The 25773-nt window shown below is 46.6% G+C and overlaps 1 protein-coding gene across 1 annotated transcript in view; it reads left to right on the top strand.

The window, feature by feature from the left end:
- The first annotated feature begins 1923 nt into the window (after window positions 1–1923).
- Window positions 1924–25773, top strand: part of STAB1 (stabilin 1) — a 105807-nt gene continuing 81957 nt past the window's right edge. Inside the window, exons 1-12 of the mRNA XM_026656712.2 lie at window positions 1924–1979; window positions 3163–3320; window positions 6173–6309; window positions 8678–8793; window positions 10323–10408; window positions 12031–12100; window positions 13503–13598; window positions 14149–14265; window positions 15576–15772; window positions 15994–16124; window positions 21246–21373; window positions 23566–23657. Coding sequence (XP_026512497.1) covers window positions 3240–3320; window positions 6173–6309; window positions 8678–8793; window positions 10323–10408; window positions 12031–12100; window positions 13503–13598; window positions 14149–14265; window positions 15576–15772; window positions 15994–16124; window positions 21246–21373; window positions 23566–23657 — 1251 coding nt within the window. The 5' untranslated portion in view covers window positions 1924–1979; window positions 3163–3239. The remainder of the gene's footprint in view (window positions 1980–3162; window positions 3321–6172; window positions 6310–8677; window positions 8794–10322; window positions 10409–12030; window positions 12101–13502; window positions 13599–14148; window positions 14266–15575; window positions 15773–15993; window positions 16125–21245; window positions 21374–23565; window positions 23658–25773) is intronic.

Raw genomic sequence — 25773 nt, 5'->3', positions numbered from 1 at the left:
GGAAATCTGGCCCTTCTTTAGGTCCCTCAGTAAGAGGTTGGCTCTCTTGAAAATCTATCCCCCAGCTGTGGATGCTGAGCACTTAAAAATCTGGTCCCCATGTGACCAGCCAGCTCAAGTACTCTGCTCACCACGAGTGGTCCATGGGCCACAGTTTGGGAGTACACCTCTACCCCGATATAACGCTGTCCTCAGGAGCCAAAAAATCTTACCATGTTATAGGTGAAACCGCGTTATATCAAACTTGCTTTGATCCGCCGGAGTGCGCAGCCCTGCCCCCCTGGAGCGCTGCTTTACCGCGTTATATCCGAATTCGTGTTATATCGGGTCACGTTATATCGGGGTAGAGGTGTATCTCTTGCTGCCAAGACAGCTCTTAAGGACTTCTCTGAGAATTTATATAGGAAGTACCAATGTTATAAATTGTCAAAACCCCCTCTTAAAGTGTAGGATCCAGCAAGATTACCGAATCTATTCTTACACTGCTCTTACCCTCCAACTCCCAAAACTTATGAACATGAGCACATTCCCACAACACTGGTAGCAGGTTAGCCTTAACCATACCACAGTTCCAACAATTGCATTGTACTGAATTCCTGCTTTGGCAATGTGTAATGTAGCCATTTGCTGAGTAAGCCTAAATCTCAAATCAGAGGCAGACAGAAGAACGTTGCTGTCCAGGTATTGTGCAGTGTAACAGCAATTTGAATATGTACATTTTCATTCCACACTGCCTTGATTTGCTTATAATGAGTGACTTCCTCATTGTTTATAACTCTGACCAGCTTTAATAATTTGTGCTGGATTTTTGAATGATCACTTGTGCGGTCAAACTTTTTAGTGATTTTTTTTTTATATGCTGTGTGAATAAATTCAGCTATACATAATCGGGATTATAAATAGAGAGCATTGGACTTGTTCCTGCAACCTTACTCTCACGGAGAATTACTAATGATGAGGAGAAGTCTATGCACATGACTAAAGACTAGTAACATGACTTGGGGTACATAGATTTAGACCTTTAATTTCTTGACTAGCGTATTGCAGTAGTGTGGTGGTAAACAGAGCTCATGTATTTTAACAGATAACATATTTTATATATTGCAACTACCCTACCTATTTTATTGCTCTGATCTACAGCCTGACCAAAGGAGCCATCTGTGGTGAGTTTAGGATATTGTTGCTATGGGTAGCTGGGCTGTTTCCACAGCAAAGAGAGGCACTTGTGTCTCTATTATCAAGGGCAGGGTTTTCACAAAGGGGAGGGTAGGCAAATCAGGATGTCTTTCAATTGGGGGATGCAGGAGAGTCAATAGGTTGGGGCCTGGGACAATGCTTATGATGGGAGCATTGGTTTTCATGAGGAAAGAGAGGTGAGGGAAGCTTTCCCAGCTGGGAAGCTCTTTAGGTTGCTGGTGCTTTTCACTATGGAAGCCAAGGGAAAATTTGCCATTGGGAAGGTGGCTGGATTGGGGTGGGTATGGTGCTGGAGAGATGATGGCTGAAGTGGAGCTGGGCTGGGAGTACTTGATGCTTGGAAAAGGGAAGGACAGATGCATGACCTTCCCTTTCCCCTCTCCTGAATATCAGTTTGTCTTTTGTCCTCCTCCTCCCGTCACTCTATCCCAACACAACCCTTTTGAACGCCAGGCCCTGTGGTGACTGTGCTGGCACCTGATGCCACTCCGCTGATCTGTACTTCACTCTGGTATGGACCAGAGGCTGGGTCTATCCAGGTGTGCTCCATAGTGATATGCTGCCTGCATGGCCCTTTCCCCAGGATTGCAGTTGCATCAGAATGACTCATAGGGGCAAATGGGCTGAATCGTCTGATCAAGCTGGAAGTGAGTTGCGGGGCTGGGACTTTTTATACAGGCCTTGTTTGCTTCCTGTTGCTGTGAGATATATAGCACCGCTGTTCATCAGCCTGTATCTCTCTGTTAGATGGGAGAAGAGGTAGACTACAATTAACAGCATTAGTAAGTATAGTACCTATTTTCCTGTTATGTTTTTATGTACTCTGTTGGTGGGAATGTGTATGCCAAGTACTGTATATTAATACATGCTCTGTGTGTGTGTGTATATATATGCAAAGTGCTATATAAGTATTAAGAATTAATACACTCTGTGTTCATCTATATATACACACAAATAAATTCTAAAAATGACTGATTTGCTTATACACACATCTGAAATGGCTAAATAAACCTATTAATATACTTAGTCACTGTCATCATGGTCTAATAGTATTTACAGCTAAGTGCTGTTTGGACAATTCCTTACACCACTAAATAAAGTGAATGCTATTGGCAACATTTGTAGATAAAGCGCCCATCAAACATGTTGTAAATCTTAATTTTCTCTACTGTCACCAGCAAGAGATATTCAGTTGCAAACTCAATGCAAGGGCAAGCATGTCTCTTAAATTTAAGGGCTTGATTACTCCGAGTGTTGAAAAACATCCTCCCTGAATTACTTTAGCTACCAGTAACGTGTTTAGAAAATAATTTTTATATTTTGCTGTCACCCACAGAGAAGCTGGTATGCTAAATGTAACACTCTTCTTGTTGAACAACTCATGCATTTTAAATAAACATCAAACCCCAACGAATGGGCCAATTTTGCTTTATAGGCAATATTTGTTCTCTTTATTAAGTATTGTATAGACCATCTGCAAAGATTTGCCTTATAGAACAAATAAATATCTGCTGCAACAGGCAATGGATGGATGGTGTTTTTTAGTTGACTTGGTTGTATTATCAGCAATGAAATGAAATTGATTTGCCATCCAGATTCTCCAGTATATGTTTCTCTTGGGTTTGCTTCCAGTTAAGGATATAGTTAACATATTTCATTCCAATCAATTCAAAACTAAGGATTTCCTTCCATCTGTTTTGAACTGATATGTGGGAGGAAATCCGTAGATGTTCCTGTTTTCAGTAAACCACCTACTCACAGGGTTGTGTGTGTGTGTGTGTATATATGTGTATGTGTTTAAAAAAAGGAGAGAGAGAGAGAGAAAAAAAGCTGTTGTTGACTCATGTTTGACGTTAAAAGTAGCAGAATCACTTCTGTATACTTTAGAATAGGAGATCCAGAGTGCGAAAGTGTTTTCTCCCTGTTTATGTTTAACCTCTGGTTTTTCTTGGATCTGATTCTTAGTAGGCGGTCTTATCTTACTGAAATTCCATCGACTACATCAACCCCCCCTTCAAGAAAAGGGTCCCATCTGTAAAAGCATGAAAATGCATCCTCCTGGGTTACTGTTTTCCTTCTTAGCAGCCTGGTTCATTTCCACAGTTGAAGGGCAGAGTCAGAAGGTAAGTTCGCAAGTCTTTATTTCACAGTTAAATGATCGTAGGAAATTACTCATTTTTAGATGGCGGCTGTGTTACTGAAGGATACGCCCCCCCAAAAAAATTCAGTGTGAATTTAGTTATATGTTGAATCACCTCCCTAATTAAGCTTTAAGACAATCTGCTACCTTTCCTCTGTGTGTATGTAATATCTAGAGTCTGTATTGTATATGTAAAATTAAGGATATGGAGTTTTGCTTGGATCTTAAGTAAACTTTGATTTACGCATTCTCAGCACTAAATGCAAAGAGGATACAATAGCAGCATGAGGACTGTGGGCCCAATCCTCCAAGAGGCTGAGCATCCTCGACTCCCACTTACTTCACTGGTGTCAGGGGGACTTTTTCCCTGGTAGGACTGAGCTCTAAAGTGCCTTGTAGAATTTCCTCAGTGTTTTCTAAAAGTATTTCTAAACTGCAGCTGTAGAAAAGTTGGCTTGAAAACGGTTAAGGTTGACGTGCCCAAAGTGAGATTTAAGTGATGAGCCTTCATGCTTCTCAGAGAGACTGAGAAGATACCCTGTTTAAAACCCAACAGAAGCAAAACCCAGTCCAGAATCCAATCCCAAACCTGCCCAAGAGAGCATGAGGAGGTAGCAGTAAACTACTGCATGCTGATCTGTACAGCAGTGTTTATTCATATCAGACAGTGCAGCTGTCTCAGTGAATGAACAAACAATGGCTTCTTCACTGTCAAAGGATTGTCTATCATAGCTCACAGGTTTTAAAAAATGGTAAGATTTTACAATAAACCCTTAAAAACTTCCAATTGAAATCTCTCTCCTTACCAAATAAATAAAATCCCTTCATTGCCTGCAGACTGGTTTGTTGTAGAGCTGCGTGTAAGTGCTAGATAGTGGACTTAGTGATTAGTTATTGTAGACTTGTATGTGAGTGCTATGTAAGTGTGTAATTAGATCTATCTAGGTGAATACCCTACACTGTTCACCGTTGTATCTGAGCACCTTGATGCAACAGGAAAAAACTGGTTTGAAACCTGTTTCTTGGCAGTGTCCGTATGAGTAATACGAAATGTTTTCCCTTAGATTTTTGTTTTGGTTCATACATCCAGTTCAGTTTTCATGTTTAGCAGCATTGTGAGGAATGTGCATGTGGCTTTATTTAGACTGGTTTTCTCAGCTCTGTGGTGATTAGCCGTTTCAGTAGGATGGAAGGCATGTTAATTCATATTACAAAGTGTCTGCTGCCACTGCGTTTCTTGTCTCCTGCTGACAGAGGAATAAACTAGCCTATAAAGTTACAAGTTGCATGAGACATGTAGGAATCTTGTTCTCTAGTGGCTGAGTTGTGGAAGGGCTGCCCTCTACCAAACAGTAGAGAGGGGTTGGCAATGGAAGGAGAGACTTCAAGACTATTAGCAAAGGGAGCTAGGGATGGCCATCCATCTAAAAAGGCATGATTTAGGAGGAGGCAGAGCACTGAAAGGGCATTCAAATGCCCGAGCTTCAGGTGGCTCTTTTATTAAACAGATCAAAGGCAGGTGCAATGCAAAATTGGAGGGACTCTGTCTGGAAAGTGCAGTGAACAAGGAATCTAATGTATATTGTGTTTCTGTCATGCCTTCCAACCACGCTTTTCAAGGTGCCCTAGAAACATTAATGAATGAAGCATTGCCACCTCACTTGTGAAGGAGGGGAAGTAGATGGGGAAACTGAGGAATAGAGAGCATAAGTGACTTGCTCAAGGCCACCCAGTGAAACGGTGTCAGAACTGGAATGCAGGTCTTCTGTGGTACAGTCCCAGGCTTGAGCCACTGCTGCTGCTTTATCATACCTTGTTTTCCATATACAGTCTATAAAGAACACTGTTACCCTGTTCACCATTCCACTATGCACCACTCTGCCCTTTCTGTACAGACTGGGACCTTCCATAGTCACCCCCCAATGAGAGTCAGAGCTCCTACCCCGCAGATGCAGGCCATGAATTCCACTTTACCCATCCACTCTACCCATGCAGGCCTCAGACCTATTCTCCAAACCGGCCTAGGCCATCACTTGTACAGCAGGGCAGAGTCTCAGCAGGGTGGGTAGGATGGATTATAGTGTCATTTCTTTTTGGGTGGGCTGTCAATAATTCGAACATGCCACAAAGGTCATGGATGAATCAGTCCTGTTGGTGACAGTACTTTGTGGAGACTTTTCTCAGGCCTGAATCAGGTAGAGCAAAACAGGAGTGCATTGTGTTCTAGTGGGCAGAACACTGGACTGGGACTCTGAAAAACTGGGTTCAGTTCCTGGCTCTCCCATTGTCCTGCAGCATGGCCTTGGGCAAATTACTTCACACCTTTTTCCCCTTCCACCCTTTGTCTTGTCTATTTAGTTTGTAAGCTCTTTGCAGCAGCGCATTGTGTTTGTGCACACCTAGCACAATGGGGCTCTGATTGTGGTGGGAGCCTCTATGTGCTGGAAAAAAGAGATCAATTATTTACAAAGAGAAGCAAAGTCAGCATCTGACCTCATCTTTGTTGCACAATAAGGAACGTTACCCACTAACATTTGTTACTCTAGTAAAAGAAAATAAGGTTAGAGTCAGGTCTTGGAGTCAGCCACCAGAATAGCTGTATTTGCACTGGTGCACCTTAACCCAGGTCCAAGCAGGAGTAAGCTGCTACCAGTGTAAAGTCATGGTTTAGCCTGTCTGCATTTGTGGTTTGCACTAAAGTAGCTACACTGCCTGCTGGCCCCCCTTGATGAAATTCCCAGTGTAAACCAGGGTCCTCAGGGTGGGGAGATAATAGGGGTAGATGAGATCAGTGACTAAAGGTAACAATGTAATGCTTTGCTATTTTTTTTTAAGTTAAAATCCATGCATTGCAATATCAAGACGATGTTCACCTTGGCTACACCTTGCACCTCCTGTGCTGTGGCCACCAAAGTGGTGTGTCCAAACGGGTGGATAAAGATGACCCAGGCGCTAGGAGAGAGAGGCTGCAGGTAAGGCCCATCTCCCTGTTCAGCCTGCCATATCAGGTTTACAGGCCATTCTATAACTCTTTTGTATTTATTGTATATACTCACATATAAGTCAGCATTTCAAGGCATGTTTTTTGCAGGCCAGGGAGAAGTTGCCTTGTATAAGAATAAAGGAAGAGAGATGTGGTTGGTTTCTACCATTGGGTGGGGAGCAATATAATTCTGGTTTAGGGTTAAAGAAGAGGCAGCTTGAAGTACATAGTTCATGTATGTGTACTCATGGTCATGTGTATAGATGTATAGATAATGAATATTTAATAGTGATATTTCTTTAGTGCAGTCATCTGAAGATCTCAGAGAACTGAACAGACATTAATTCCTCACACTTCATAACCCTGTGGAGGAAACTGTGGCCAAAATTTTCAGATTTGAGCGCCCAGAGTTAAGCACCAAAACCCATATTTAGGCACCTTTAATAAAAGTAGCCTGATTTTCAGAGGTAATGAGAATTCACAGCTCCACCTGAGTTCAGACAGGAGTTGCAGGTACAAGTACCCCTAAAAATCAAGACACTTTTATTTAGGGGCCTAAATACAGTCTGTGGCCCCAATCCTGCAGCTTGTTTCTTGTGAATGGACCCTTGTGAATCCCCATTGACTTCTGTGTGGTCACAGGGACCTGTATACCCAGAACAAGTTGCGGGATTGGGATGTGAGGTACTTAACTCTAGGCACCCAAGATTAAAAATGTTAGTCTGAGTGATTTGTCCAAGGTCACATATTGAGGCAAGGACAGAACCAGTTATAGACCCAGGAGCTATTACTTCCCTTCTGCTGTTCTAGCAACCAAACCAAATTCAATGTCACTTTTGAATTTTTTAACCCCCTTATTTCCCTTTTGATGTACTGCTTGTTCCTGTATTTTCTATGCTCATTCTGTTAAGCTGAACACATTTCTGTAGCTGAACTGTAATTGGAAAAGGGTGAAGGGAAAATGAATTTACCAAAAGGTTGTACAAAAACAGAACACTATAGATTATTATCTGCAAATCTAGTCAATAGTGAACTTTAGCAGTTAACATGGAGCTCTATTGTCCACTGTTTTCTGTGCCTTACTACTAGCTTGAAACATTTTAAAAATAGCCCCAGCCATTTTGCAATTATTGCAGATGTATTTGGTGATCAGACTGGCACAATGAAAGCAGTAAAAGTGTGGAACAAGGCGCTTGAGTTGAGTCAATGAAGGAAGGTTAAGTTCTTGCCAAAGATAAATTTAAGGGAGTAATAATAATACAACTGGGCACTAATATTTTTTAACGTTTCCTTTATAAATGATGATGATTAAGATTCCTGAAGCACCTAGAGGCCCCAAGTGAGATCAGTGCCCCACTGTGCTAGGAGCTGTGTACACAAACAGTAAGAGACAGTCCCTGCTGTGAAGAGCTTATGCTCTAGATATGGCAACCAGAGGGACAAGTGAGAGGAAGGATATCAGACTGATTTTACAAGTGAGGGAACATAGTGGTTTGTCCGAGGTTGCACAGGAAGTCTGTGGCAGAATTGGGAACTGACCCCGAAATTCCTGAATCGCCATCAAGTGCGTTAATCACACGGCCATTCCTTCCTTTGTGAATTAGACAAAGGATTAAAAATGCCTGAGTGACTTTAAACTCACTACTCTGCACTACCATGCTGGAGATCAGCAGAGTGCATTGCTCTCTGGATCTGACTCTGGAGCATCTTCCCCTGCCCCCACCTGCCCACAACATGACCCCTCTGGCAGAAGTGAGGCAAGGGAGCTGGTGTAAAGCCAGCAATGTCTGCTGTATATCAGCTTAGGTTTCTGACATGCTTCCCCGCCACTCCAGAGGCGGAATCCTCAGTTTCCTCTTTAAGGCCACTTTAAGATCACTTTGAGCCCCTTCTGCAGCACACCGTGACCTTAGTGGGGCTGGTGATCTGTCTCCATCTCCCACAAACCTTGACCTTGCCAGTGAATATTTCATTATTCCTATGGATCACAAATATGAGGGAGGCAGGGAGGGTCAGTCTTGGAGATAGCGCAGCTCTTTCAGAGCTTTGAAGATGAAGACTAGGACTCAAAATCTGATCCAGTATTTGATTGGAAGCTAATGAATTAATCGGAGCCCTGCATAATATGACCTCCTAAGCCTGGGTTGTGCTTGTGGTTCCATGCCACAGGACAGTGTATTGCACTCTTCATTCGTATGGAGTGGTTTTCAAACAGTTTACTCAATATGAATCAAAAAGCAGCTCAGAAATCTCCCATCATTGTCCTGATCAGTCTGTTATCCAGTCCAATCTATACAGAATAGGTTGGGTCCCAAACTGTTTGTTACAATCACTGATCTTGGATTTTTCTGTTTAAGATACACAGTAAATCTTGAAGAAGACACCCTTTCTGTACCAGGGTGCAGTCACATGTGTAAGAAGGAAATTGAGGAGAAAAAATGCTGCCCGGGATTCTGGGGTACTGAGTGCTATGGTAGGTTCTTCATGGGTCCTTACAGCCATTGACAGGTCAAGGCACTTCAAAGTGCTGCCCTAGAATTAACAGTCCTGCAGGTCAACTCCATGGGGAGTGATTTGTTTTCAGGATTCTCTTTCATGTTTCCAAGACACTTAGACTGGATCCCAAGATTTCCAGTATCCATATAGGGAAGTTTGAAGGTCTTGGGAAGGGAACTTCTCCCCTGCACATGATTTGAGCCCTGTTGTGTTTTGACTCATGGCAAAACTCCCTTTTGCAGAAGGTACTCTTATTTTAAAAAAAAATGTTTTAAAAGAGAATTTTTCTTTAAGAAAGTTTCCAAGGAAAAAGAGAGAGATTTCCTTCTGGGAGCTCGTCACCTCTAAAGCCACCATAACCACATGAAGTCTCCAGCCAGGAATGAAAATAACCACTCTGAATCCTCAGTTATATTTCAGACCAAGCTATTTGAATCCAAAAATGTTTGGCTCATTTCCTGTTGTTTTAATACTTGCTGGTTGTAGTGAGGCCAAGAAGCTGAATTACTAAGGCTATGTCTACAACACAGCCTGTATTGGCATAACTTATGTCACATGGGGTGTGAATAAACCACCCCGTGAGCGACATAAATTACACCGACATAAACGCTCATGTGCACAGCCCTATGTCGGTGGGAGAAGCTCCTTCCATTCGCATGCATGGGTTTTTTTATGCTGTCTCCCATCATCCTAGAGCATCTTCACCAGACACACTGCAGTATTGGTACAGCTGCGCCACTGCTGCGTTGTACATATAAACACGGCCTAAGTTACATGAGGCAAATCCCACACTCTTGTCAGCCCAGTTGAAAATAGAAAAGACTCCCCATTTCTGGAGAGGGCCTGAGGTGATGAGATTTCTAGCCTGCTTTCAGCCTTGGATGGCTTGAATAAGCTTCTAGACTCTGTCAGAGCACAGCTGACCCAAAAGGCCAAGCATAACATTTTCAAAAGCAGCCCCCTCCCATTTTGGAGGACACATTTGGAGACACCAGGCACCTGGTTTTCAGAGGTGCTGCCCACCCCAACTCCAGTTGGAGTCAGTGGGAGCTGCAGGCACTCCACACCTCTGAAAAGTAGGCCTGGGGCTGTCTCAAATTGAGCTTCCAACATGACTGGCCTTTCCTGAATATTTGGCTGAAAATCTGTTCAGGTTTTCCCTGTTTCTAATGGAGCTAACAATAAAAGGCCTGATCCTGCAAAGATCTGAATGTCCTCAGCTCCCCTTGGCCTAAGTAAATTACAGCTCCTTAGAATCTTTTATAGCTCTTTGTCCCTAACAGAATGGATAATGTTTGTCATATATGACAACAGAAAAATAAAACCATTTGTGATCCAGTGGAGATAGGAACCCCCCTTTAACACAACTGAAGCCACCTACAGGCAGACATTTCATTCCTTCTGAGTCCATTTGTTTGCAATAACAGTAATGGTTGTAGTAAACATGCATACCGGGACAGAGAAGTGTTGATTTTGCTAATCTGTGGCATGCCTCCTGTTTGCCAGAATGCCCTGGTGGACCTGAAAAGCCCTGCAGTGGCCATGGGACCTGTTTGGATGGTATAACACGGAATGGAACCTGCACCTGTGAGGTCAGTACAGGATGTACTGTGAGGGGGCAGCAGGGAAGGCATTAATCCTCTGGCTGGCCAAAAGTGTATAGTTGCTTTCCGTGAGTGTACGGATTTGTAGGGGAGCAGGGCTGGGCCAGCTGTGGAGGACTAATGAATTCCTCTTCACATGCTGTACAAGTAGTGTGACCAGATGTCCTGATTTTATAGGGACAGTCCCGATTTTGGGGTCTTTTTCTTATGTAGGCTCCTATTACCCCCCACCCCCATCCCGATTTTTCACATTTGCTATCTAGTCACCCTATGTACAAGGCACGTGCTATGAGGAAGCAAGGGCTGTGAGAGTTTGGAAGAATATCTAGGAAGAGATGGAGCTGACAAGTGTGGGGGGATTTTCCCCATTCCCTGAGTGAAATAAGCTGTGTCCTATAGTTTCCCTTGGGCTGAAAGAAGGTCTGGTGTGTTTGGACCTTAATGGGCAGGACTTCCTTCACTTTTACTTTTGCTTTTTGACAATAATGTGCACACCAAGGAGTTTAGGGTCCCGATCCTCAACAGTGTTTAGCTGCCTAACTCCCATCGAAACGCCTAAATAGCTTGGAGGATCTGGGCCTTATACTCCACCTAGATGGGCAGAATCTTTACCAGTTCTAGCTGGGCTGTCCGCATCAAACCACCCTCAGAGCCCAGTCCACCCTGCAATGTGGGGGTCTGGGTACCTATTCCTCTGACAAACACCCTCCAGAAGGTTGATGGTAAAAGGGGACTCTGTTCTGCTGTTACGAGCGCTCCTATGGATTCAGGTCAGTACTGCCCCTCATACAAGTCTTGTGGGAACAAGCTGAAAGACACCCCTCCTACATGATCTTAAATGTGCATGTGGTAGTTCACCTTAGAGGAGGCAATGAGGCAAAATTAAGCACACAGCTCCCTGGCCTTGTCAGGTCCTTCCTTGTCTCACAGCTGAGACCTGCAGCTGCCTCGCAGTACCCATACACGCCTCATGTACCCAGCTGGTGCCTGAGAGCATAGGAAGGATCTAACCCAGTCATAAAAGAATTCACCCAGACACCGTGAGGATTGTAGAATCACAACCCCATTGACTGACTGACGAGACCCGTGAGCGAGACCAAAAAAGGCCACAATTTGCAACATGTTCTCCAGATCAGCAGAAAAAGAGGCCAGATAAAAATTAAAACTAGGTTTAACGTATGTGGTTCAGCACAGCTAGTCTGAAAGGAAACTGGATATAGCAATAATTTAGGGCCTGATACTTAGCCCTATGAAGTAAACAGAAAATGTCCCATTGACATGAATGAATTTCGGATCAAGCCCTCTGAGAGAGAGCATGAGAGAACTGGTACTTTTGTTTCTAGTCATGATAAGGACATTGTTTCTTCAATGACTGCCATGATTGTTCTGCTGTTTGCTCATTGGTAAAATTACATCAACTCTCCTTTCTACTGCAAGGGCTATTGGTAAGGCACTTGTAAGAGCAGGTTTCTATGTTGTATCACCTGAGCATGAACAGAAAATAAAAAGGGGAAGAGGAGAGACGTAACAAGAGTTATTTATCACTTTGCAGTTTGAACTAAGTGACATCATAAGAAAATATGACTGAACAAATTTTTTTGCCCTTTTAGGGGAGGTATGGCGGCTCTGCCTGCCAAGATTGTCTGGATGAGAATCTGTTTGGCCCTGACTGTCAATCAGGTAAACTACAGCAATGAACAATCTAAATCAACTGCAAAGCGACATCCCCACGTACCAGTAAATGAATGCAGTGGACGAGGATGGCATAGGAGGGCTGATCAGTGGAGAGACGGGTGCTGCTGTCTGAAAATTACAACTGCAGCCTTTTTTCATCATTCTCCTCCTCCAGGACGAGGCTGTTTTGCATTTGCCTGATGGGGAGGATGCTGAAACTGTGGGATCAAGTGTGTAATGTGGGTCCAGCATTAGAATGTCTAAATCCCACTTCTGGGCACTGGAATCAGCACTGAGACTTGTTCACGCTGGTGTTCCTCACCTACTTCTGAGCTCCCAGATGTGGATTTGAGCATCCTGTTAGGATGCCCACATTGGAAAGTTAAGCCCACAGTTGGTGGCCTTAATCATTGGGAATAGGGTGAGCAGTTTGCCACACACTTGTAAGCTTGTTATTCCTATATTCAATAAACAGAAAAATCATCACAGCCATCACACCCTTTTAGTATGGGTGTTCTCAGTCTCTCCCACCTGGGATCTCAGATCAGTCCCTTTTTTCTCCTATCCCCTCTTTCCCACTGTCCTTTGCATCCATAACCCAAAACTCTCTGCAGTTTTTGGTTTTAAAAAAAACAACAAAAAACAAAACCACACATTTTCTACTGCTACCCCCGTTCCCGCCCGCTGGCTGCTTGCTGCTTCCCTCCCACCCCCAAGCATGTCTTAGCTTCCCCCATGTTGCCCTTCCCATGAAGCTAATAAATTTGATGTTGGCAGAGATCCCTGCACTTCTTCTCACACGTTGCATTTCATAGAGCCAGATTATGCCTGCCCCCACTTCCCCCACCCTTGTATTGGCATAGGGGATAGCCAAGATCCTCATGCTTGCATTCAAGGAGTGATAGCATCTTTAGTGACACTAACTGTCCCCTGGCCTCTCTCCTTCCATGCTAGCAGGTGGACTGCAGCAATCACTAGAGGAGGAGGGGATGGAGAACTCTGAAAAGGTGGTGTGGATGCTGCATTTGAGCAGCATGCTCCACCCATGGCCGTGTTCTGCCTGCCCCTGCACTGCCCAGACAGGGATTCAGTGCTCTTAGTCCCTGCACCCTCCACCTTTGAGATTGGCTTGCAAAACCTCATTATGGCCCTGGCCTCTAAGAGTGAGAGACTAAAGTACAGTTGCCTGTAGACTAAGGTGTCCAGATGGCCTGATATTGGGGGCTTTGTCCTATATCCTATTATCCCCCCATGCTGATTTTTCACAGTTGCTATCTGGTCACCCTACTGTAGACTTAAAAGCCTGGATTGGATTTATAAGCTTTCAGTGTGTTTAGCGGATGTATCCCAAGCGCCCATGCTGTTCCCTGCAGCTTCCAGTACGTGCTTGTGTGGGTTTCTCTTGCAGTGTGTGACTGTCAGCATGGAGTGTGCAACCACGGGATCTCTGGTGATGGAAGCTGTACCTGCCATGGAGGTTACACTGGTCCGAAGTGTGATCAAGGTAAATGTTGGCATTTCCCTCACAAAGAATTTAGAAATCATGAAGTGGGCTCAATATATGTGCCTCCAGAGGAGAAGCTGTTTAGACCTAGGAAATGCTGGGAAGGAGGAGAAATAGTCTGAAAATGCAGAGGAAGGATGGGCTTGTGGTTAAGGAACTGAGTGAGGACTCAGGAGAGCAAGAATCAATCCCGGCTCTGTGACAGACTCCGGCTTTGATCATGGGCAAGTCGCACAGCCTTCTCTGGGCCTCAGTTCCCCATCTGTGCAATGGGGCTAATGCTTCCTTTCTTCTACCCTTTGTCTGCCTTATCTGTCTAGAGTGTAAACTCCTTGGCGTGGGCAGTTTCCTTACTAGTCACATGTGCTGTTCACTGTGCCTAGCACAACAGGGCCCCAGTCTTGGTCTGGGGCCTCTGCATACTACTGAAACCCAAATAATAATAATAGGAATCATTTAAATTATTTCTTGGCCTCCTCAGATGATAAGCTGTATTATCCAGAGGCATCCGCTGCACCTGAGGGAACCATCCTTTGTTTTATGATTTCAGAACTTCCCCTTTGCAGAGGTATAGCCTGCGGGAACAATGCCCAGTGTGTGTTGGTGAATGGGAAGGCAATATGTGACTGCATGCCAGGCTATAGAAAGAGTGGGAGCATATGCCAAGGTGAGACACCTCCCTGTGATCAAATCCTTCTAATCCTATATTCAGGACAATCTCCTGTGACTGGATCCATGTGGCGTGGGGCTGCCAATGATGCACCAAACACTGCTGCACCTCTAGCAGAATGGGGTTGTGCTGCCGTGTTTTCCCACATGCGTGGGGCCCAAGCCTGAGCCCTTGACTTGGGCACAACTGAGTGTCATGGGCTGTTCTGAAGTCAACAGATTTCTATGTAAGGGAGCTTTGGAAAACCAAACTAAAGATCTCGAGGCTGCTCCTTGTGTAGGTGGGCGAGCTGGAGGGAATGTGTCGTGTTGGGACAGAATTCTGGAGAGTCAATCAGTTCTGTGTGAATAATCATACGGTGCAGCCAGGCTAAATAAAGCATGTAATCATGTACCTCACTGTGGAGTCTCTGGGCTTGTCTACATGGACATATAGTTTGTGGCAAGCTGGGGTGTCAATCTACCCCACACTAGCCAGATGTGCACTGCCCCACTTTGAAATGGGAATAGATCAAGTGCAGTAGGAAACTTTTTGTGTGCCACAGCAGGTCCCCATGGACAGTTAGTGCATGACAGGCTAGTGCGGGGTGGCTTTATACCCCAGCTTGCTGCGAACTAAGTGTTCATATGGAGAAGTTCTCAATGACCTAATGTTTAGGAACTCCTGGTAACCTGGGCCATAACAGCACTTTTTTCTCTGTGTCTGTGCTAGGCTAATGTGCCAAAATGGAGCTGGGAGTGCCAGTTTTAGATGACATGTAAAACTGTGCAACTTTAACGGCTGCTGTTTTCCACCCCAGAGGTGGCTGCATTTCATGAATTGATAGTGATCTCTCTCTCTCTCTCTCTCATTTAAAATTTGTTTTATGTTCATGAATTGCTTTTCCTAGGACTAAAAGACACTACTATTTAAACATAAATTACTATCTAGAGGTGGATGGATCCAAACACCCTACACATTTGGTGACCTTAATGGACCAAAACTCTGGTTTCAAATACCCTCAGAGTTTGTAGAAGTTCAGATAGAGACCCAAACTTCTCATCTCTGGCCCTTCTCTTATTAACTTTTACGCTATTAATATGAAATGAGAACTGCTCAGCTCGCTCATCCAAATCCCTCAGCCAAAAAATCTCCATTGTCTGACATTGGGTTATATGAGTCGAAAAGTTTCCCAGTTTAAACTGAATAAATTCCACATCCCCCATTATGTTTGAATCAGAGGGTTTCTACATGTAGTACTTCAAGTGCTGGTTTTTAATGAGAGACTTGGTTATGCTCCCCTCTCATCTCTTTGTGTTTACGTATAGCTCAAGATCCTTGTACTTCATCACCATGCTCCTCGTTAGCTGTCTGTAAGGCTCTAAGACCAGGAAAATATGAATGCACTTGCAAAGATGGTTATCATGGAGATGGGAAGATATGCCAACCCATCAATCCATGCATTATCAATAATGGAGGCTGCCCTGAAAATTCCACCGTCTGTATCTATAAAAGCCCAGGAAAGGTAAGGTGAAGAATTGCATCTAATGAATTTGTATGTAGCAGTAGAAAACCAGGTAACTAATTCTTCCAGTGAGTCTTGCTGGGTTAAATTGCACTGGTCAAAGCTGTTATTCTAACTTTGCTTTTGCAAGGATAGATCGTCTAAACTCTTTGTGGGATGCTCTTGAATACAAGTCGATCTGTGATTGCAAGATTTTAATCATCTGATTTTGCTTTCCTTAGTCATCTTGTGTGTGTAAGCCTGGAATGAGTGGCCTGAACCCTTCAGCAGGCTGCTCGTTTGTCAGTGTCTGTCAGCGGTACTTCTGTGACGTGAGTTCAAAATGTAAAATCAGTCCAGATGGGACTGCCAGGTAGGTTGCTCCAAAAAGTGCCATTAAAGATGCATGTTTTTGTAACTAAAACAAGGCTTTTATTTGGATGAGCTGAATAATATTGGAAAACCAGAGACATAGGTGGGGAATACTGGCTGTGGTCAGGGTTTTGAAAAGAACAAAAGAGTCCATTGAAACAAATAAAAATCTTACATAAGTAGCTGTGACAGCCCCTCACCTGGGCCATAAGAGGGGTTGAACGTGGGACATTCGGTGTTTCATCAGCCACTTGAGCTAAAGGAGTAACCTCATTAGCTGGCATGGGTGGCAGGTTTGTAGAAATTTTGGTGGTGCCCAGAACCCGCCCCCCCAAACTCCACCCCCCACCTGCCTAAGGCTCTGGGAGGGAGTTTGGGTGGGGGGAGGAGGTCTGGGGTGTAGCTCTGGGATGGAGTTTGGATGCTGGGTGCAGGTTCCGGGTGGGGGTGCAGGAGGGGGTGAGGGGTGAAGGCTCTGGGACGGAGTTTGGGTGTAGGCTCTGGGCTGGGGCGGGCGTGGGGGTGCAGGAGGGGGTGAGGAGTGAAGGCTCTGGGACGGAGTTTGGGTGCAGGCTCTGGGCTGGGGGTGGGGGTATAGGAGGGGGTGAGGGATGCAGGCTCCGGGAGGGAGTTTGGGGGTGGGAGAGGGTGCAGGGGTGAGGGCTGTGGGGCTGAGGATGACGGGTTTGGGGTGTGGGAGGGGGCTCAGGGCTAGGGCAGAGGATTAGGGTGCGGGGGGATGAGGGGTTCATGATGCAGGAGGGGGCTCAGGGCTGGGGCAGAAGATTAGGGTGTGGGGGGATGAGGGCTCTGGTTGGGGTTGAGGGGTTTGGGATGTTGGAGAGACTCATGGCTAGGGTGGAAGGGCAGAGTAAGGGCAGCCTGCCCTGCCATTAGTGGATGGGGGGCACTAGGACCCTGCGGCAGAGCAGAGTCAGCGTGAGCTGCAGGCCCCCGGGCCGGGGAGGTGAGCGGGAGCAGCAAGTGGGGGCCAGGGGACACTCGGGGGAGGCGTGTGGGGGTGGCAGGTGGGGCTGGGCCCTGAATATTGGTGGACCCCAGGCACCACGAGTGTATATAACTCGCTGCCCCTGTTAGCTGGTAGCAGTAGTAAGCTATCTAGTGGCACAGACACGTGAAGAGGGACACAGCACACCCTTTGCCAGCATGTTACTCCTGGACAGGGCCCTGTGATGTGTGTTTGACGAAAGAATCTTCAACACTCTTCCAGGGTAGGCCCATGAGTAGGAGAATGAATGAGGATTTTAGGCCAGTTTAGTGCTGGGTATGACTGCTCAGCACAGTGGAGAGACATACTAAAACTAGCCTTAAAACGATTCCTGTAGAAGAAAAAAGTGCTCATCTGAGCAAACACTTTGGGCTCAATCATGCTTCATGGGAGGCTGAGCTACCTTAGGAAAGGGGAGCACTGCCTGAGCCACCATGTCTGGGAACAATCCTGGTGTAATGCCTTTTGGGCCCTGGAGGGAGCATGGTGAGGGGTGTCTCTTGCTACTCTGTACAAAAGGAATAGCCATGGCCTTTTGCGGGGACAGGAGAGGGAAGCCATGGCCCCATCTCTGATGCTGTCCCTCAGGCACCATTAACGCTGCTGGCTGCACTAAAAGGTCTCCCCCTCTTGTGCCCCCCAGCCCGAATCAGACAAATTATGGCTTCACTTCTGGGGATGTGCAAGGTGGGGGAAGGGCTCCCTGCTCACTCTTCTTCTTCTAGTGCCTCTGCTCTGGAGCAGCCATTATTTGGCCCTTTGCGAGGCTGGAGCCATGTAAACCTCCTCCTCTGGCCCTGTGTGTGGCAGTCTGCAATTCTGAAATAACAATAGCTGAGCTGATACTTGGATTGAACCCAGACAGGAAAAAGTGCAGTTTTCAGACTGTGATTCCAAGTAGCTGCTGTCTGATTGCTGCAAAGCTGTGTGAACTGGGGCAGAGATTTTCACATGCAGATAAGCTTTGTTGCAAAACTCATTAGCCTGCCTGGGGCCTCAATATGCCTAGAGCTGGCTCTTGGAAAACACTGGGCAGTCTGAATGGACCAGTGGAGCTGGAAATCCACTGAGATGAGTAGAAGTTGAGGGCTCTGGGACATAGTATTAGAAAAATAACATTCCCTAGATTGGCACCAATACCTTGGGTGTGAAGCATGGTCTCAAGTGCTCAGATACTAAACAGCTCGATAGCTAGGCCTTGGGTAGGACTGGAAAACTCCAAAGGGAATCTCAGGGCCATCAGGAAGTGCTGTGGGTGGTTCCTTAGATGGTGCTCTGGTGCTTCTTCTGAGTTGGTTCTGAACTCCAGGCATGGTGCAAGGGGCAGCTCGGCTGCTGCTTTTGGAAGAGATGTAAAACCAAGGTCCTGACCGACTGTGGCCGTTCAGATTAGCTGGTGACAGGTGTGGCCAAGAGTGTTTTATCCCACGTGTACCTGGTGATCTCTTGGCTACTGACATTGCAGCTGTGGCCCACTGCTGCATCTGTCATCTCGAGGTGAGATTATTGTCATATGCTCTATATGAACAACACCTGGAGACTATCTGAAAACTGAAACTGGTGCAGAATGAGGCCACTTGCTCATTAACCTGGGTGTTTCAGTGCATCAACTTGCTGTTCATGACTGTAGCGGGGTGGCGACTCACGGCTGCGGCGCCTCCTGCTGGTCGTCCAGGGAATTAGCTCGCCAGCCTCCAGAGTGCTCTCTGCAGACTGGTGTCTCACCTTGTCGCTGGCCCCGTGTCCCTCCCGGACCCCAGTGCCCCTTCTCTCAGGGTTCTGCCCCCTGCAGTACCCTGCAATCTCGCTGGGTCTCCCCTCCCCAGGGAACCCTCAACCCTCTATCCTCACCTCGCCTCAGTCTTGGGCTACTGCCAGTCACCATCTAGCCCCCGCTCCCTGCGGCGGACTGCAGTATAATTGCCACTCATCGGCAAGGAGGGTTTGGACCTGCTGCCTCTGCCTACCCTTGGGTTGCCCCTCTGCAACCCTACTACCTTTTCAGCCTTTAGCAAGGCCTGCAGCCTGGGGGGTTTCCAGGCCGGAGCTCCCCAGCTCCTCTGGCTTTTCACCAGCCCTGCTCCACTCTAGGTACCCTGTTCAGCTCCCCAGCAGCCAGGCCTGTCTCTCTCAATAGCTAGAGAGAGACTCTTAGCTCTGGCGTAGCAGCCCTTATATACGGCCAGCTGTGGCCTGATTGGGGCATGGCCCCAGTTGAGGCTGCTTCCCCAATCAGCCTTGCCACAGCCCTCTCCAGGGCTTTTTTTAACCCCTCCAGGCAGGAGTGGGGTGACCACCCTGCTTAGGGTTACCATATTGGAGCCCCTGAAAAAGAGGACACTCCAAGGGGCCCCGGCCCTGCCCCAACTCCGCCCCTTCCCCGCCCCCGGCCCTGCCCCAACTCCGCCCCGGCCCCAGCCCAACTCCGCTCCTTCCACAAAGTCCCCGCCCCAACCCAGCCCCCTCCCCTGAACGCTCCTCCCTTCCCCTGCTGCCCGCGAATCAAATGTTCGCAGGAAGCCTGAAAAAGGCAGGCAGCAGGTAAGCTGGGGCTGGGGCTGGGGGGGGCACGAGGAGACGCGGCCCAGTCCGGCCCTCCCGGCCGAGCGGCTCCTTCCGGCGGCCAGCAAAGATGCTCTGGCCCCGGCCCGGCTCGGGCCCTGGGGTGCCAGCCGAGCACCCCCAGCCCCGGTCGCTCCGGCCCAGCTTGGCTCGGGCCCCGGTTCCGGCTGCCGGCCAGCGGCCGAGCACCCCCGGCCCCACCAGCCCCGGCCGAGCAGCTCCGGCTCGGCCCCGGCCCTGGCCGAGCAGTGCTGGCCAAGCGGTGACGGCCGAGCACCCCCAGCCCTGGTCGCTCTGGCCCAGCTCGGCTCGGGCCCCTGTTCCGGCCAGTGGCCGAGCACCCCCTGCCCCACCGGCCCGGCCGAGCCGCTCCGGCCGAGCACCCCTAGCCCCGGTCCCAGCAGCTCCGGCTTGGCTCGGGCCCCGGTTCTGGCCGAGCACCCCCGGCCCAGCCCCGGCCGGCGGCCAAGCGGCTCCGGCCCGGCCCCGGCCCTGGCCGAGCAGCGCCGGCCGGTGGCATCCCAGCTCGCAGCCGCCTCCTCCCGGGCTTCGGCTGCTGCTGCACTGGGGAGAGCGGCGGGAGCCGGGAAAGTTGAACCCTGGGGAGGAGGTGGTCCCCTTACCATGCCTCCCTATTTTCCCGAACATGTTCGGCTTTTTGGAAATTTCTCCCGGAGGGGGATTTGAGGACCAAAAAGCCGGACATGTCCGGGAAAATCCGGACATATGGTAACCCTAACCCTGCTACAATGACACAGTGGTTAAAAGGCCCGAGTCCTGTCTACACTAATACACTATTGCTACCGCCAGTGCAGCTGCTCTGTTGTTGGAAAATCAAATGCCCTAATATAGTCAAGGCCTCACAAAAAACACCTTCCATCAGTGCTCTATAACTTGCACTGGCTGCCTATAAGCTTCTGGGTGGAGTTTAAGTTGTTGGTTTTCACTTGTAAATTCCTAATGGTTTGGGGTCTGCGCAGGGTAAGAAACCACCTCTCCACTATGTATTACTGCCCTAGTTGTGATCAGTGGCAGCACTCCCCTGGATTTAAACAAGGAGCTGCTGGCAGGGTGCTGTCCATGAAGGATGTTCAGCTTTGGAATTCACTCCCTGCTTCCCCAGAGCTTAGATTTATTAACCTTCTGCACATCCTGCAGAGCCCATCCTTTCTGTCTGGCATTTGGAAGTAGTAGGTTAATGGGTGTCAAATACTTTTTGTTTTGTTTTGTTTTGTTGAGTATTTCAAATTCTCAGTATAATGGGTATCTTGTTTAATGTGCAGTTCCCAGGTAGCATCTTCAGATACAAAATATTGCAACACTGTGTTTTTGGATTGCTAATTCTATTTCATATGGAGGGGGGTGGATTTGATCTGATCAGTCTCTCCACCTCCTATGTTGTTCCACCCTGCTATTTATTTAGGTTTTAACAGATTAGTGTGTAGTCAACGTATCTACTCTATATAAATGAATCACATCCAGACTTTATCAAGCATAACATGAACTGTTTTTGTAATGACTATTATTTCTCACTCGTATCTTACTCTTTAGGTGTGTCTGCAAAGATGGGGAGATTGGAGATGGGAGAAGTTGCTACAAAAATCTCATGAGTGAGATCTCTCAGATTAATACTCGAGGAAGATGGTACAAGAAACTAAACAGTGCAAACAAAATGTTTGGTAATGCTCTTCTGAATTATTTTGGGGAATGGAGCTAAGATGGGGCTAGGGGGCTTCCAGTGAATGGTTAAGACTCGAAAGAAAACTGAGCTGTCTAATATTATATGAAAAGATAAGGCAGTGTCGAGGAAGCTACATCTGAACTCTTCCTGCATGATGGGGCTCTTGCCAGCTCTGCGCATGTTAACAAACCACAGAGATGATTCCTGTGTGAGAGGTATTAGTGCTGGTTGACCGTCCTAGTGACTGAGGTCCTCTATCCACAAAGCAGGTGAAGCGTAGACCTGGGTGGCATAAGCTTCACCACATCAGTCCATCAACGCACCTCAACCAGCAGGGACTACTTAGATGGTTGTTCGTACTTCATTACTCATTCATTCCTTGGGCTCTTTGTTAAGACGTCCAAAAATGGTACAAATAATGATAGAGGTTTTGTGCTGTGGATACTTGTTCACTAAGACTTGATGGAGATCCACCTCCTTGATTTCATGTAGGCCACCAAACAACCCTCAGACAGCAGGCTTGATTTGAGCTGGTGCTGTAGAGATGAAAGGCTTCCACTTCTTAACCAAGGCAGAGCTCTGCACACATGGGGGGTGTAGTAGTAGGATTTTGTTTGTATTTTATATAATTTAAAATAAAAAATAAAGAATAATAATGTAGCATGTATTAAATGTGTTAGTGTATGATTTGATCATATCCTGCCAGACACCCTTGCTGAAAGCAAAAAGGAATGGCCTAATGGGCCATTGGTAAAGATGCAACAGCCAGAATCTGTGTCTGAGGTGATTTCACGGCAGTAACAGACCTTTTCAGGTCACCACTTTGTTGTAGGTTTAGTATTTTAAAATAAGTAAAAGAATGCAATCATTGTTTTCTCTTGCATTGCAATTTGATGTTCCTGTTCAAATGCTCTGTGTAAATCAGTTCTGTTTTGTGTGTGAATGAGAGATGTATGTGTGTTTAAAAAAAAAGTGTAAAGGCCATCACCAGACCAAATGTTCTTAAAAAAAAAAAAAAAAAAAAAAACCAACAACCCAAGGACAAACGTAAGGGCGCCAAAAGATTGCAACACGGCCCTATTAAAATGTCACAGGGCAAATTAACGACTCTAAAAAATAAAACAAGCACCTATCAATAATAAAAAAAATAGCTGTAATCAAAACCAGCATGGAATAACTCCCTAAAAAATTTAATAAAAAACAAAAAAAAATAAAAAAACGAGCACTCGTCAAACAACAATTAATTACAGCATGATGGTGCAAAACTCATTGGTCCCAATAAAAAAACACTATGTAAACAGGGTGCCTTGCCATAAAACTTTGGGTTTGTCCTGCCAAGACTTCCCCAAAGCATCGTATCGCAACCAACAAAACCCAGCTCCTACCTACGCATAATCAACCTATCTGGCCACTAAATTAATCCGAACTCTAAATTGATAACTATAACATCGACTGGCGGAATAGTGTGTGTGTGTGTGTGTGTGTGTGTGTGTGTGTGTAAATAAATGCATATGCTAATTGTTGTATTTCCAGTAAATGCGGCATATTGTCTTTTCCCCTGAAAAAAATCCCGGGTGCTTCTTATAAGCATAATGGGGGGTTGGGGGGTGGAATGTGTTAATGCAATGTGAAGGCTGCACATTTAGGCCCCAACCCGGCAAAAGCTCATTTTTATACAAACTTTCCTAAATAGTTTGTGCAGTTGGGCGCTTGGCTGCTGATCCAAAGCCCACTGAAGTCAGCGAAAAACTCTCATCGACACCACTGGGGTTTGGATCAGGCCCTTAAAGAATTAATGCGATGAAGTCTAACTATACCCAGAAGTGCCTCATCTTTGTGCAGAGACCAAGAGAGTTCAACCCTACACATCAGAAAGTTATAAGCATGTGAAAACTCAGACTTAGTGTTGAAACTGTTGTGCAAGGTTAAGCCTTGATCTAAAACCCATTGAAGGTAACAGAAAGATGTAACCCTTAACTAATAGCATTCACTGCCAAGCTAGCGTTGTGATATCCCACTATCAATCCCCTGATCCATCCAGTTCCCCATAAATTCACTCTGGTCACTCACTTTAGGTGAAGACACAGGGATATGTTAACCCCCCCTTCCCCAACAAGAGGAATAATAAAACTGGTAATTTATGTTGTTCTGTATGCTTAGTAACTGTTTTGGGGTTTTGTTTTTTAACAGCTTCAGGGTGTTCTTTGGCACTGACAAAATATGGGCCTTTCACTGTCTTTGTGCCAAGCCTTCAACCGTATAGTGAAAGAACTGACTTCAACGTAAGTGTCACCCCCTTTTAGTAACCTCACTTCTTCATGCGTTGAGTTCTGTAGCCTTTAAAGAGTAGCTGACATGTCAGAGAGAAACTTTGGAATGCATTATGTTTAGAAACAATTCCACTGAGATACAATTCAGACTCTGGCTGAGATTAATTTTAATGGGAGATGCTAAATCCCCTGCATTGGTTGAAAATCTCAACCTCCCTCTTTCTTTTCTCCTTTCTTTATTAATAAAGACATTTTTTTACCGCTGAACATGATTTTGAATGTTAGCTCTTGATTGCGCTAATCTCTGCTTGTGACACAGTGATAATTCTCAGCGCTTTGTATGCCTTTTACTTTTTAAGGTTGGGATATTCAAAAGCACTCAGCAGTTGCCTAATTTTTCTCCTATTAACATCAGTGACTGAGTGCTTTTTAAAATCCCACTGTAAACCATTTCTAAAAATATGAATGACTCCTTAGCCCCCGTGACGTTAAGTATTAACTAGAGATGGGCTTGAGCAGAACCTGGGATCCAAACTTTCAGGGATTCAGAACCCAACCCAGATCTGAATGTTGCAAATGTCTCTTGTAAAGACAAGAGGTTGAACCAAAACTCTGCATCCAAAACTCCTCCAGACTCTGGCTTATTTGTTACCTACATCCAGGTTTTGCGTCTTGGGGCCATCTCTTAGTATGATGCTCAAAGCGATGGGTATCAGAGCCAAGATGAGAGCTCAGCAGTCCCTTATTCCCAGTCCTGTGCTGTAGTAGACCATGCAAATCCCTCTCATGCTACCATTTTAAATGTTTTATTAAATTGTATTCATTTTAACATTTGTCACAAATGCAACCAAACCAACCATAAAACAGATGGAAACACTTGTATACCATTTCCCCTGTAGAATGAAAAACTCTGCCAAAGATGATCAGACAGGAGGTACACGTGCAGGTTATTCAGCAGGCATTTAAAACAGACTAAGCTAGCTTTCTGCTTGAGTTACATCTCAGAACTTGTTACCTTAGAATACTCAAAACAAGGATGAAATACCTTTAAAAAATACTCCAAACTGGCTTGTCAGACTTTGTCAGAAATGTAATTCCTACACATACAGCATAACAAAAACAACTGTGCAATCAGGGAAACTTAAAAAAATATATAATGTACTTAGCAAGTCCTTGATAAAACTGTGTGGGCCACATTGTACCATGCATTGTTGAGCAGAAGTTTCCTTTGAACCCAATGAGTAGCTGTGCCCCCAAATTAATTGGTAACGTATGCCCCAATGTAAGCAAAGAGAATTTACATCAGGACTTAGGCCTTGTGAAACATTGGATGTGGAATTTGGATGGAGGGGCAGTCTTATAATTTGTCCAAATCCAATAGGTTTCTCTCTAGATCAGCCCCTTAAAATCACTTGCTTTTGGATCAGACTCTCATTCTTGCTCATGCACACACAAACAGCTTCAGCCAGAAGCTATTGGCTTGTTGCAGGAATCATTGGGTAAGGGTCTATGGCAGGGGTCTCAAACTCAAATGACCATAAGGGCCACATGAGGACTAGTACATTGGCCCGAGGGCCGCATTACTGACACCTCCCCCCCCCGCCACCCTCGGCCCCGCCCCCACTCCACCCCTTCCATGAGGCCCCGCCCCTGCCCTGCCTCTTCCCACCCCTTCCCTGCCCCCATTCCAACACCTACCCCGAAATCCCCACCCCAACTCCACCCCCTCCCTGCCCCCAGGGGGTGCAGGAGGGCTGTGGCAGGGGCTCAGGGCAGGGAGTTAGGGTGTGGGGCGCAGGAGGGCTGAGGGGTGCAGGAGGGGTGCGGCAGGGGGCTCAGGGCAGTGGGTTGGGGTGTGGGGTGTGGCAGGGGATCGGGGTGCAGGAGGGGTGTGGCAGGGGGCTCAGGGCAGTGGGTTGCGGCAGGGGATCGGGGTGCAGGAGGGGTGCAGTGGGGGCTCAGGGAAGGGGGTTGGGGTGCAGGAGGGGTGTGGGGTGTGGCAGGGGGTCGAGGTGCAGGGTGAGGCAAGGTGCTCAGTGCAGGGGGTTCAGCTGCAGGAGGGGTTCGGGGGGTGGGCTCTGGCCCGGCGCGCACCGGGGGCAGGGCAGGCTGCCTGCCTGCCCTGCCC

This window comes from Terrapene carolina, unplaced genomic scaffold (assembly GCF_002925995.2).
Source record: "Terrapene carolina triunguis isolate 2854851 unplaced genomic scaffold, T_m_triunguis-2.0 Scaffold232, whole genome shotgun sequence".
NCBI lineage: Eukaryota > Metazoa > Chordata > Testudines > Emydidae > Terrapene > Terrapene triunguis.
The sequence above is the reverse complement of the archived record's forward strand: the minus strand, read 5'-3'. Positions and strand labels throughout refer to the sequence as shown.